General features: G+C 35.7%; 1 protein-coding gene across 2 annotated transcripts in view; it reads left to right on the top strand.

The window, feature by feature from the left end:
• The window catches only part of ACO1 (aconitase 1), a 75,793-nt gene that overhangs the window by 24,914 nt on the left and 38,613 nt on the right, over positions 1-12,266 (top strand). For both annotated transcript variants that reach the window (XM_056806633.1, XM_001365383.5), the window contains exons 2-4: positions 4,169-4,287; positions 5,821-5,989; positions 8,547-8,684. In XM_056806633.1, the coding sequence (XP_056662611.1) occupies positions 4,191-4,287; positions 5,821-5,989; positions 8,547-8,684 (404 nt within the window). In that variant the 5' untranslated portion in view covers positions 4,169-4,190. The remainder of the gene's footprint in view (positions 1-4,168; positions 4,288-5,820; positions 5,990-8,546; positions 8,685-12,266) is intronic.

Raw genomic sequence — 12,266 nt, 5'->3', positions numbered from 1 at the left:
CAGTCATCAATGAATGGCCAAGTAAATATGTGAAATTAATCATATCCCAAAAGGGACAGAAGCCACTCTAGAAGAATCTCATTTTCTATTCCTGAAATGCAGAATTGATTTGTAAGAATTGAATAAGGGACAGCAAGGTGGCTCAACCATTTGGCTTCAAATTTGGTCTCAGACATTTCCTGAGCTGTGTGACATTGGACAAGTCAAGTCACTTAACCCCAGTTGCCTAACCCTTGCTACTTTTCTGAACTGGAACTGATAGGCAGTATCAATTCCAAAACAGAAGGTAAGGGTTTAAAAGATTTGAAAAAGCATGGTGGATACTCAGTGGCTACCACAGGGCCCCTTTTGTAAGTGATACTGGGTGTCAAAATTACTTAGTATCTGTGTACTTGGATCTCTAGTGGAAAAAAAAAACAAATGTGTTTATCTCTGCAATTGCTTCTGTGACACTGGTGTACTATTGGAGAGGCTTATCATTATTCTACAAGGCTAGACTTTGGAATAAGGGACTCCTTTAAGAATTGACATCAAGTCTGTGAAGAATGCAGATTTCTGCTGAAGGTATAAAAGAACTTATTAATACTTAGAGCTCTTCATTAATTGAACTGTCTTAGGAAACAATAGATACACCGAATAGGTGTTCCTTGTGTGAAGGATATATAAACATTTGTCAGATGTTTTGTAAAAGAAATTTCTCTTCAGGTATGGGCTAGGCACTGAATGACTTCAAAGGCCTCATATCACTTTTTAAAATTCTGTTGTGCTGCTTGTAGAGCATCTTATTGATAGTTCAATTATGCCCTGTGATTTTGTGAGCTGCATAAGGCACTGAAATTGTCTAGATGATAACTTTCTAAGTTTTGTTTGTTTTTTCTTTCCGAACACAGGGAAACAACCACTGCTACTGTATCCTAACAAAGCTAGCTTGTATCCGGCGGTTTTTACCAGAAACAAATCAAATATAACATTGTTGTCTTTTGTTGAACTCTTCCCTCTAAATATCTTTTCACATAAATTAATCGTTTCTAGAAATCTTTTGTTTTAGAGAACAATGCATGTTATTTTAGCTGTAGAGGTGGCCTGTTCCTTCAGATTTTTTATTAGATCTGAACAGTGTATTTATACTATTTCCCAAACCAATTTGGGGTTTGTAGTAAATGTTGAAACTCATAAAAGATAGTCCAGGAGACTTGAAAATGTGGAATACTCAAAAGATAAAGGAGTGTTCTGGAAAATCCCTGTAAAAAGAGAGGAAATTGAGCCTGCCTTATTGTTCCCCAAATTACCACACACTGAGTTTTTACACACATAATTTTACATCTAATGTTTTAGAGGGGAAAATATCAATAACATCAAACTTTCTGATTGAATTCTGCATTTTTTTCCACTTCAAGTACAATCTTTATTTGCCAGTCTAAGAAACATGAGTTTATAACTGTTGTGCATTACTCTTACCATTTAAAGATAATATTATTAGCTAGCTTTTATACTGCCTAATGTATAACCAAGTATGTTAAGTGCTTTACAAATATTTTCTCATTTGATCTTCACAAAATTCTTTGAAGTAGGTGCTATTATTACCTCCATTATATTGAAGAAACCAAAACAAACCACAGTTAAGTACTTATCCAGAGTCAAACAGCGAGTGTCTGAGTTTGGGATTTAAACTGAAATCTTCCTGACTATAGCACTCTATCCACATTTCAACCAGCTGCCTTCAAGATGTTTGGTCTTATTTTCTTTCGTTCTTAAAATCATTGTCATTTCCCAATGCTATCCCCCTCTCCCACTAAGAATTCTTCCTTACAAATAAGTATAATTATGCAAAACAAATGAACACCTTGGTGTGGTCTGAAAATGTATGCTTTATGTCTACCTGTTTTCTACCACTTCTTTACTAATAGTTATCTTATATCTTTCCAAAGAAGAAAAAAAGTGGATCTCAAAATGAATATGAGACTTTTTTCTGAGTCATCTCTTAATAGTTAAAATAATGCATTTAAATTGTGGTTTTTTTTGTGTGTGTGTTTTCACTCTATAGCATCTACCTATCATAGAAGTCTACTGAAATAATTAATTAAATACAGGCATTTTTGGTAGAGTACCTAAGAGAGGTGGCCTTTGAGTCAGGAAGACCTGAATTTAATTCATTCCTCTGACTCATATTGGCTGTGTGACTCTAAATAAGTGACTTGATCACCCAGGCCCCTGGGCCTCCAAAATGAGGGTCAAGGATTCCCTTGGTGGGACTAGGGGTTTGTTCTCAACTCACAGGGATATGACCTGACCTCAAGAAATGTTCAATCAAAGGGTAGACATATAAGTCTTATCCTCCCATGTCCACACAGGGTAGGGCTTATCTCCAAAATAACCACACCTGCCATTACCACCCCCACTGCCCACCCAACACTCCTCAACCCCCTCCTTTCTTTCTACTGTGCCAACTGCCAGCCTCCTTTCTCAGAGGCATCTGCTGAAAACTGTTATGATGTAACTGTTCCCAAACACCTATGGCAGCAGCTACACAGATGCCATTAGGAAAATTTCATGCCCCACAAAATATACTGAGAGTATTGTTCCCCCCCCCCCATCACCTGATGTCCCACAAAGGCCAGGCTCTGCCCTCTGGCAGGGTGATTGTGAGTAGGAATTTGACTCCTCCCATTTTGTTTTGGGTCGAAAAGAATGCCTCACAGAAGATGAGCTGGATGGATAGATTGCTAAAGATGGCAGATCTTCTTATATATCTTTCCCCAAAATTATTCCCTTTCCAAGCTTGCCTATTCTTGGAGGTTCTACCATTCTTCTAGTCTCTCATGTGTTTGTAGTCTGGGTATCATTTTTGACTCTCTCACCCCTATATATCCAGTGAATTACCAAATCTCATCTCTAAGAATATCTCTGACATCTGTCACCTTCTTTCCACCAGTTTAGTTCAAACCATCATCATTTCTCACCTAGGACTCTCATAACAGCCTCCTTACTGGTCTTTCTGCCTCAAATCTCTTCCTTCTTCAGCCTATCCTTCATATAACCACCAAAGTGGTTTTCATTAAATTAAGGTCTGATCCTGAATCTCTCCTCCCCCAACAAACTCCAATGGCTTCCTTTGGCCTCTAGGATCAAATACTATTTCATCTTTATTTCATTTTTTTAAATTTACATTTTTATAAGTTTTACAATGCACCTAATTATTAATTTAATAGCACTTAATATAGTTTATAAATATATACATGGAGGGAATACATCAAAGAGTGTTGCTGTTGTTGTTCACTAATAGAAATATACAGTTTTAGAAGTCTGGATATCACTCATTCAGGTATTTTGCCCACACTAAAAGTTGTAGAGCAGCAGATATTTATCTACACTAGTAAAGGAGAGGAAAGAATTCCTCATAGCAATGGAATCACAATCTCATCCTCCCCCTACTCTGAAGGGAAAAAAAGAGGAAGGACAATTTTGATGTATTTCCCAGTTTACATGAAAGAAGATTGAGGAACAAAAAAATAAGTTACTTGTTCAAAAGCACTGTCAATAAATGTCTATTAAGCACATGCTCTATGCCAGGCTCTGTGCTAAGATCTGGGATTACAAAAAGAGGCAAAAGACTGTCCTTGACATCAATGCGGTCACAATCTAAAGGGCAGGGCAAGTTAATGGCAGAATTTGTGCTAGAATCCATGGTTCTAACTCCTAGCCCAGTGATTTTTATTCTATTCAGTTCAACAGATGTTTATTAAGTGCCCAAAATGTTGATGACCTATTCTATTCTAGATCATGTTATTATTATGTATCATTCCCTGAAATAAAGTTGGCATGTTATTTAGGCATACCAGTTTTATTGGCATATATAGGACAAGCAATAATTGAGAAAGGTCTGTTTCCTCTAAGACTTGTGACAGATTTAAAATGAAGTAATTGTCCAGAATGTAAAATAGTTTGAATCAAATGTGTTTTCTGGATTTGTACTGATATCACAGATTTTTTAGTTTTGAAAGAATACCAAATAAACAATTTTCAAGCAAATTTTTATTACACAGTTAAAGTAAAAATATATATGAACATATATTAAAAATTCATTTGTAATAGAGAAATTGAAAAAAAACAAAAGCTTTTATTTTGCAAATTGAACTTTAATCCCTCATGACCTCTTTCTCCCTTGCAGGGGTGCATAACTATCTGTAATCATGAGCAATCCTTTTATACACCTTGCTGAGCCCTTGGATCCCAAGGAACCAGAAAAAAAGTTCTTCAATTTGAATAAGCTGGAAGATTCAAGATATAGTAAGTAAACAAAGCAGCAGTATACCTTTGACAAAAAAGTGGCATTTTTTTAAAGTTACTTTTTAAACTTATACTGTCTCAGGATGAAAACACAAATGAATTAGGGTAAGGGATAAGGGATAGAAATTAAGTATCCTCTTTTGATAACAGAACTCTGAATTTATAGCCAAGAAATATGTTGAGGTGTTTTGTTTTGTTTTTTAAATCTCTTCCAGTAAACATATTCTTGAATAAATCACTTAATTGCCCCCAAATAGGTAAGTCCTCCTTTTCATCTGACATTTCCGTATTCTAAAAGGATATCTCCAAATAATTCTTGTACAGTTTTTCCTACAGAAGGTAAAATTTTTATTAAATAAATAAAAACAAAATCTTACTTCTTATGAGCATCATTAACTCCATTGGGTCTTCCTATCCAATATTATTGACCATTCTGCATAGTGTAAAATATTTTATTTTCCTTTTATTTTTTAAACCTTTACTTTCTTTTCTGTCTTGGAATCAATACCAAGTATTCGTTCCAAGGCAAAAGAGCAGTAAGGGCTAGGAAATTAGGGTCAAGTGACTTGCCCAGGTCACACAGCTAAGAAGCATCTGAGGCCAGATTTGAATGCAGGACCTCCTGTCTCTCTAGGCCTGGCTGCCTAGCCACTGAGCTACCTTGCTGCTCCTTTATTTTTCTTTTAAGGGACAAATAGGTCCATATCTTGCTCTAAATTTACAACTTTAGTTTTGTGCATGGATGATTTGTAAAAAATATTTCTTTAAACAATTTAGAGTTGTAGATAGAGAGCAAACCCTTGAATCAGGGTAGACCTGGGCTCAAGTTCTGCTGTTGACACTGGATATGTGATCTTGGGAAGGTCATTTGACTTCTTGGGGATCCAGGCTTCTCTCTTAAGACTTATAAGTTGCAGAACTATGCAACACTGCATTGAAAAAAGGAATTTCCTTACTGAATAAATCCCCATACCAATGTAATCATAAGTCAGGACAAAATGTTTCTTAAGTTCTAGCTGTCAGTTTTCTCCTCAGAGCACTTTCACATATTTTATGAAAATTCAAAGGATTCATGTTTTTCATCCAGAGCTTCTTCCATCAACAGATTGCCCTTGTGGTCAAACGTCAATGAGCCAGATCCCCAGGATCAGCCTTGAGCAGTTGATCAAGATTCTGAAAGGTTGTGAAAACTCAGTCATCTCCTTAGGACGTTGGTCTTTATAACTGCAAGTTAGGAGACATTTTATCCCAAAGTATGCTGCTTCTAAGTAGTAAAACTTTTTCCAGCTAATAGAATTCAAAGAAGCTGATTGAAGAAATATTGTTTACTGAGGTGAACCTTCACTGAAACTTTCTTGATGACAGTGCATGTCCTCAGTGTAATCTTAGTTGTTGACAGATTTGATGTGAATCAGCTTATTACAGTTGTACAATAACCTAATACTCTTGGCAAGTCTGTCCACGTCATCCCTTCAGAGAAAAGTCTCAAAGTCAGGTGATGAGAGGTTGTTTGTTTGTTTGTTTTTCCCCTAGGACGCTTACCATTTTCTATCAGAGTTCTCCTAGAGGCAGCCATCCGGAACTGTGATGAGTTCTTAGTGAAGAAAGCTGACATTGAAAACATTTTAAATTGGAAGGTGACACAACATGAGAATATAGAAGTACCATTTAAGCCTGCCCGAGTTATTCTGCAGGACTTTACGTGAGTGTAAAATATCCATATTATTTAGGAAATGTTTACTGAATTGAATTGCTTTGTGCTCATTTTCTCTGTTTCTCCAAATTGTAGCACCTCTTTCTACAAAGTCTTTGAAGCTTGCGTTAAGGTCTTCATCAGGTGGGAAAAAGATTTTGGCTAAATCACTCATACTATCTGGTCAAGATGTAAAGAGGCATAGGCTAAATGATATGATTGTGAATTGAATTTAAAATAAGCTGAATGAATAATCATTAAAGGAATGACACCATCTTGGAGGAAAGTCTTTGGTGATACAGCAGGAGTAATGAAGAGAACTCTATCATTGCTCCTATATACTCTTTAATATTTTTATCAATAAAGCTATAACTGGCCTACTCATTAAGTTGCAAGTGGAACAAAGGTGAAAGGTATAGTTAAGAATGGGGCATATCATGGCATGTTGGACACCAGACAGAAAGAAACTAATGGATAAAGAGAGGTTGAAAATTAGGGTGTTAAGAAATGAAGATTGAAAATCATTTCCCAATGATAAGGTGAGAGAAGTGTGGTTGGTTGATAATTCTGTTTTTTTTTTAAAGTTTTAGGAGAGTGCCATCTATATGTGTCAACAGTGTGACAAGGAAGTCCTAAAAGCTAATGCCATCATTGATTGTATTAATAGAGACATCATGTCCAAAATAAGGATATTGATATCATACTACATCTGGAATATTTTGTTCAGACCCAGGTACAACAATTTAGGGAAGAACATTGAGAAACTGGAAGTCATCTAGAGAAGAAAGAGTGTGACAGAAATGGAGCTCATGTTATAAATGGATAGAGTAAAGGTTACTTAGCCTATCAACTTTAGTGGTGATGTTAAAATACTTGAAAGGCCCCTTGGTGGGACTCAAGGGGAAAAAGGATTAGATTTCATTCTTTTTGGCCACATTGGACAGACCTACAAGTAGTTTGGTAGTTTAAGGGTTTTGTTTTGTTTTTAGGCTTAATATAAGGACAAAATGGCAGACAACTAGAGCTATCAAAAATCAATATGGTCTGCCTTCAAAAGTAATGGATGTCTTCCCATCACTGGAAATCTTCAACTGGAACCTGAACGATTACTTCTGGTTTATTATAAAAAAGAATTTTAGTTATAGATTAAACTAGATGATTTTTGAGGTGTTTCAATATGAAATTCTGTGGGAAAGGAAGTATTTACTGTTATGAAACCTATAGAAACAGGTGGAAAAGAAGGGAGTTAACTCAGAATACTCCCTCTCCTTTTCAAAGTGATCTCATCTGAATTCTCTCTCCCTCTCCTGCTCTTTCTTTGAATGACTTTCTCTGAATCTATAATGTGTTAAATAATATAATGCTTCATAAAATACAATGCATATTTCTAAGCTACTGACTGTCATTTAGTCTCTTTTTAAATCTTAATATGCTATTCTTGGTAGTCTTTCTTTTGATCTGTATCTTGTCACAGCTTCTACTCTCTGGCCAGTCTAAATTTCTGCATCATTGATAGAGCCAGCCATCACCCAACAACAGCTACTTTCCTACCTTTTTCTCATGAGACTATAGCTCAGCTTATAGGAGAAGGAAAGGCTTCTGTTGCTTTAAAAATGTGATTTCATTCCTTCCAAAGACCAAAATGTTTTCAAAAGTAAGAAATCTAAAATTTTATCATGGAAATGGAGAGAATTCCCTAAAACAAAGAAGACCTTACAACCCATTTTACTGAATCATATCTTTTCAATTAAAGTTCTTTCAAAATTTGAAGTATGATTTGGATCACCACTTCTTTCTTATCATTCACTGAAAATTATCATGGTAGTAAAAACTAAAGAACCCTAAAGAGGGCAGAAATTACCTTTTTGTTCAATTGTTTCAGTCATGTATAGCTCTGAGGTTGGGGGGGGGTGTTTGTTTTTTACTAAAGATACTGGAATGGTTTGCCATCTTCTCCAGTTCCTTTTTCAGATGAGGAAACTGAGGCAGAATTGAGTGACTTGGCCAGAATCACACAGCTAGTATCTGAGGCTAGATTTGAACTCAGGAAGAGGAGTCTTCCTGATTTGAATTCTGCCACTCTATCTACTGTGCCACCTAGATGCTGAATTGCCTTTACTTTATATGTCTATTGGAATGTAAATTCCTTGAGGGCAAAGAGTTTTATTTTCTGGCTTTTGTAGCCCCAGCCCATAGCATAGTACCTGGTACATAGGTGTTTTCTAAATGCATTTTGGTTGATGTTCCCTCCATAGATTATATCATGCTGTGTTAATAGCATAACCATAATTACATAGTCATTTCACAATCATATAAAGACATTGTTCCCACTTCTTAACCTTACAACTTGGTTGCTTTCTAGTGAAAGAATTTGAATTGTCCTCATTTTTCAAAGTCATCCTATAAGTCCCCATCTAGCAACACTTTTGCAATATTAAATTGCTAGTGTTTTCAATGAAGAGAAACTCTTCAGATTTGCATTCAGATTTTTATTTTTCCTTTCTTTCACTCCTAAATATGAATGTCTTTCCTAGTTGCTCTTGCTTAGCTTAACTTTCTCTTTCAGGGGTGTGCCTGCAGTGGTTGATTTTGCAGCAATGCGTGATGCTGTGAAAAAGTTAGGAGGAGACCCTGAGAAAATCAACCCCATTTGTCCTGCTGATCTAGTCATTGATCATTCCATCCAGGTTGATTTCAACAGAAGGTAAGAGAAATTTTTGTCTCTTTGCTTTGTACATGATAGCTTCTTTTTTTCTTTAGAATATTTTAACATGTTATTTCCCTAATTACACACAAAAAAAATTTTTAACATTTGCTTTTTTAAATTTTTGAAGCCCAAATTCTCCCTTTCCTTCCCTTTTTCCTTTGCAATTGTTTTGGATCATTATATTGCTGAGAATAGCTAAGTTATTCAGAGCTGTTCAGTGTACAATATTGCTTTCTCTGTGTACAATGTTCTCCTGGTTCTGCTTACTTTAGTCTGCATCAGATCCTATAAGTCTTTCTAGGTTCTCTGAGCTCCTGCTTGACATTTCTTACTACACAATAGTATTCCATTACGATCATATACTATAATTTATTCACCCATTCCAGTTCTTTGCCATCACACATACAAAAAAGCTGCTTTAAATATTTTTGTACATACACATCATTTTCCTTTATTGTTTTAGATCTCTTTAGACTATAAACCTAGTAACATTATTGCTGGGTACATGCTGTTTATAGCCCTTTGGGCATAGATCTAAATTGCTTTCTAGAAAGGATGAATCAGTTCATAACTCCCCCAGCAGTGCATTAGTGTCTCAATTGTCCCACATCTCTTTGAAGTTTTGTCATTTTCCTTTTTTTTATAATAGCTAGTTTGAGAGGTATAAGGTGACACTTGGAAGTTATTTTAATTTGCATTTCTCTAATTAGTAGTGATTTAGAACACTTTTTCACATAGCTTTTAATTACTTTGTCTGAGAACTGCCTGTTCATATCCTTTGACCATTTATCAGGCAGTTATTGTCTTATATTCTTATACATTTGGCTTATTTATGTATTTGAGAAAGGAGACCTTTATTATAGAAAATCTTATAAAATTTTTTCTCATCATTATGATTACTATATATACTCTACCTCCAGAATTTTCCAGGCCTTTTGATCCTTTAATATAAAAGCTGCCATATCTTGTGTTATCCTGACTATGGCTCCATGATATATGAATTGTTTGTTTTTGACTATTTGCAATATTTTCTCCTTGATCTGAGAGTTTGGAAATTTGGCCATAAAATTCCTGGGAATTATCCTTTTGGGTTCTATTTCAGGAGGTGATTGGTGAATTCTTTCTATTTCTATTTTACCTCTGGTTCTAGAATATCAGGCCAGTTTTCTTAATTTCTCAAAAGTTGATATCTAGGATCTTTTTGTAAATCATCTTTCAAGAAAGTCCAAGAATTCTTAAATCACCTCTCCTGAATCTATTGTCCAGGTCAGTTGTTTTTTCCTATAAGATATTTCCATTTTCTTTTTTCATTCATTCAATTTAGTTTGACTTTTTTCTTTTGATGTCTCATGGAGTCAAGAGCTTCCACTCAATAGAATACAATACAATACAAGGCAGAAGAGCAGTAAGGGCTAGGCAATGGGGGTCAAGTGACTTGCCCAGGGTCACACAGCTGGGATGTGTCTGAGGCCAGATTTGAACCTAGGACCTCCCATCTCTAGGCCTTGCTCTCAATCCACTGAGCTACCCAGCTGCCCCCAATGCTTTTATTTTTATTCTTGCCCAGTTTTCAGTCAACAGATGAAGTCAGAGTAGCAATACAGTAAATGAAAGCACTATCTTCTCAACTCGACTGAAGGACAACTGTTATAATGCATAAACTCATTTAAACTCCTCCTCCTGATAATCTGAAAAAAAAATTAGAAAGAGAAATGTAATGAACTGAGACTCAGAAAGTTTGGGTTTCAGTTCTATTCCAAAAATGATCTTTTCTTCTAAATAGGTATTAATTCTGAACTTTTTCTACCCAATCAGTGATCTGACAGCACACAGATAGCTGATTCTGAAATAACTCGATGTTTGTAACCAGTCATTTTCTGAAAAGATTTAGTCAACTCCACTTTGTTGTGGTAATTCATGTCATCCTGTCTGATGATGTCCAATTCTCTTTGTGAAGAAAATAGCCCAAGAAATGATGTGTCCTGTTGTCTAAGGGTACACAATGAAGTGAATTCAGTTCCCTAAAAAGAACCTGTAAGCCATCCTTCTATTTGGTGGCAACTTCCCTACGTCTTCTGATTTTGCTTGTAATGGATAACGATGGGGTTGGATTTCATTGGTATAAGAAACTCCCAGGTGAATAAACTGTCTCTACCAATACAGTTTAGCCTCATTTCTGCAATTTATAGACTTCAAGACTTTTCTACAACACTGAGAGGTCATTATTTGTCTGGATCATACAGCTGTTGGGTATGTGCCAGAGGTGGGACTTCAACTCAAGTCATGTTAGTTTTAAAGACAGCTCTCTAGCCACTATTCAACACTACATATTTTTTCAATGATCATTAATGTCAATATGGATTTGGTTTAATTCTTCTATCTGTATGTCAATTCACTGTTAGTCAGAAAAAAGATCTCACATCAACAATTCCAAGAATTAAATTGATATTTGAGGATGATCCCAAAACCTCATTTCCACCAACAGGAAAGCAAAATGGGTCTTCATAGCATTTGAGAATAATTTTGTGTTTTTCTATGCCTTGTGTTGGCATAAGAAGTAGTTTAGGAATCTGCTATATCTAAGTTGGGGACCTGAGAGGAGAAAGAGAGGTTTGGAGAAGTCCTTATTGGCCATTATAAATTAGGGAGTTAGCGGAGAACTATTGCTAAGCAGAGTCAAATCATAAAAAAAAAAAAAAGCTGGAAGGATCCTTAAAAAGAATTTAAAATCCAACCCACGGATTTTACAGAAGAGTTAACTGAGAAAAATGAAGTTATTTGCCTGTAGAAAGAGAAATAGAAATTGGCAGAGCTGGGAATAGGACTGAAACCCAAGCTTTCTGAATTGCATTTCATTATATTTCTCTTCTTTCCATTATATCACACCATCAGAAGGAGGGGTTCAAATAAGCTTATGCAGTATAAAAATTTTTAGTCATGTCCGATTTTTCATGATACCCTTTGGGGTTTCCTTGGCAAAGATGATGGAATGGTGTATCATTTCCTTCTTCAGCTCAATTTACAGATCAGAAAATTGGGGCAAATAGGGTTAAATGACTTGCCCAGGTCACAGAACTAGGAAATGTCTGAGGCTAGATTTAAACTAAGGAAGAAGAGTTTTCTTAACTCTTAAGCCCAATATTCTATCCACTGCCCAACCTAGCTGCCCCACTTTATAGCAATACCAGCTCTTGTTTATTGCTCTTTTCCCCTTTCTTCCTTTTTTCCCCAACCTAGTCAAGGTTTGATTAGGTTGACCCCCACTGGGAGGGGTGCATTCTGAATTAAATAAATTGGTACCAAATCTTCTAAGGAATATTTACATTCTAGAAGAATAGCTTTTTAATCCGAATAAACTTACTGTAGGTGGAAAATAAGCAGATATTTTTGAACCTAGAGCATTCCAGTACTTCTCTAAACCTATTATTTGGCCAGGGAATGATTCATGGGATGGCCTTGAAGAAAGGTCATGTTAGATTTTACTTTTTATGTTTGGTAATGTTCTTAATGCTTTTTAAGTAGTGAAGTCTCCTAATTCACTAAAACACTAGACCCTTAGTATGTACAAAGCACTCTGAG

The sequence above is a fragment of the Monodelphis domestica genome, chromosome 7 (genome assembly GCF_027887165.1).
Source record: "Monodelphis domestica isolate mMonDom1 chromosome 7, mMonDom1.pri, whole genome shotgun sequence".
NCBI lineage: Eukaryota > Metazoa > Chordata > Mammalia > Didelphimorphia > Didelphidae > Monodelphis > Monodelphis domestica.
Note: the sequence above shows the minus strand (reverse complement) of the source record. Positions and strands in the feature narration are given on the sequence as shown.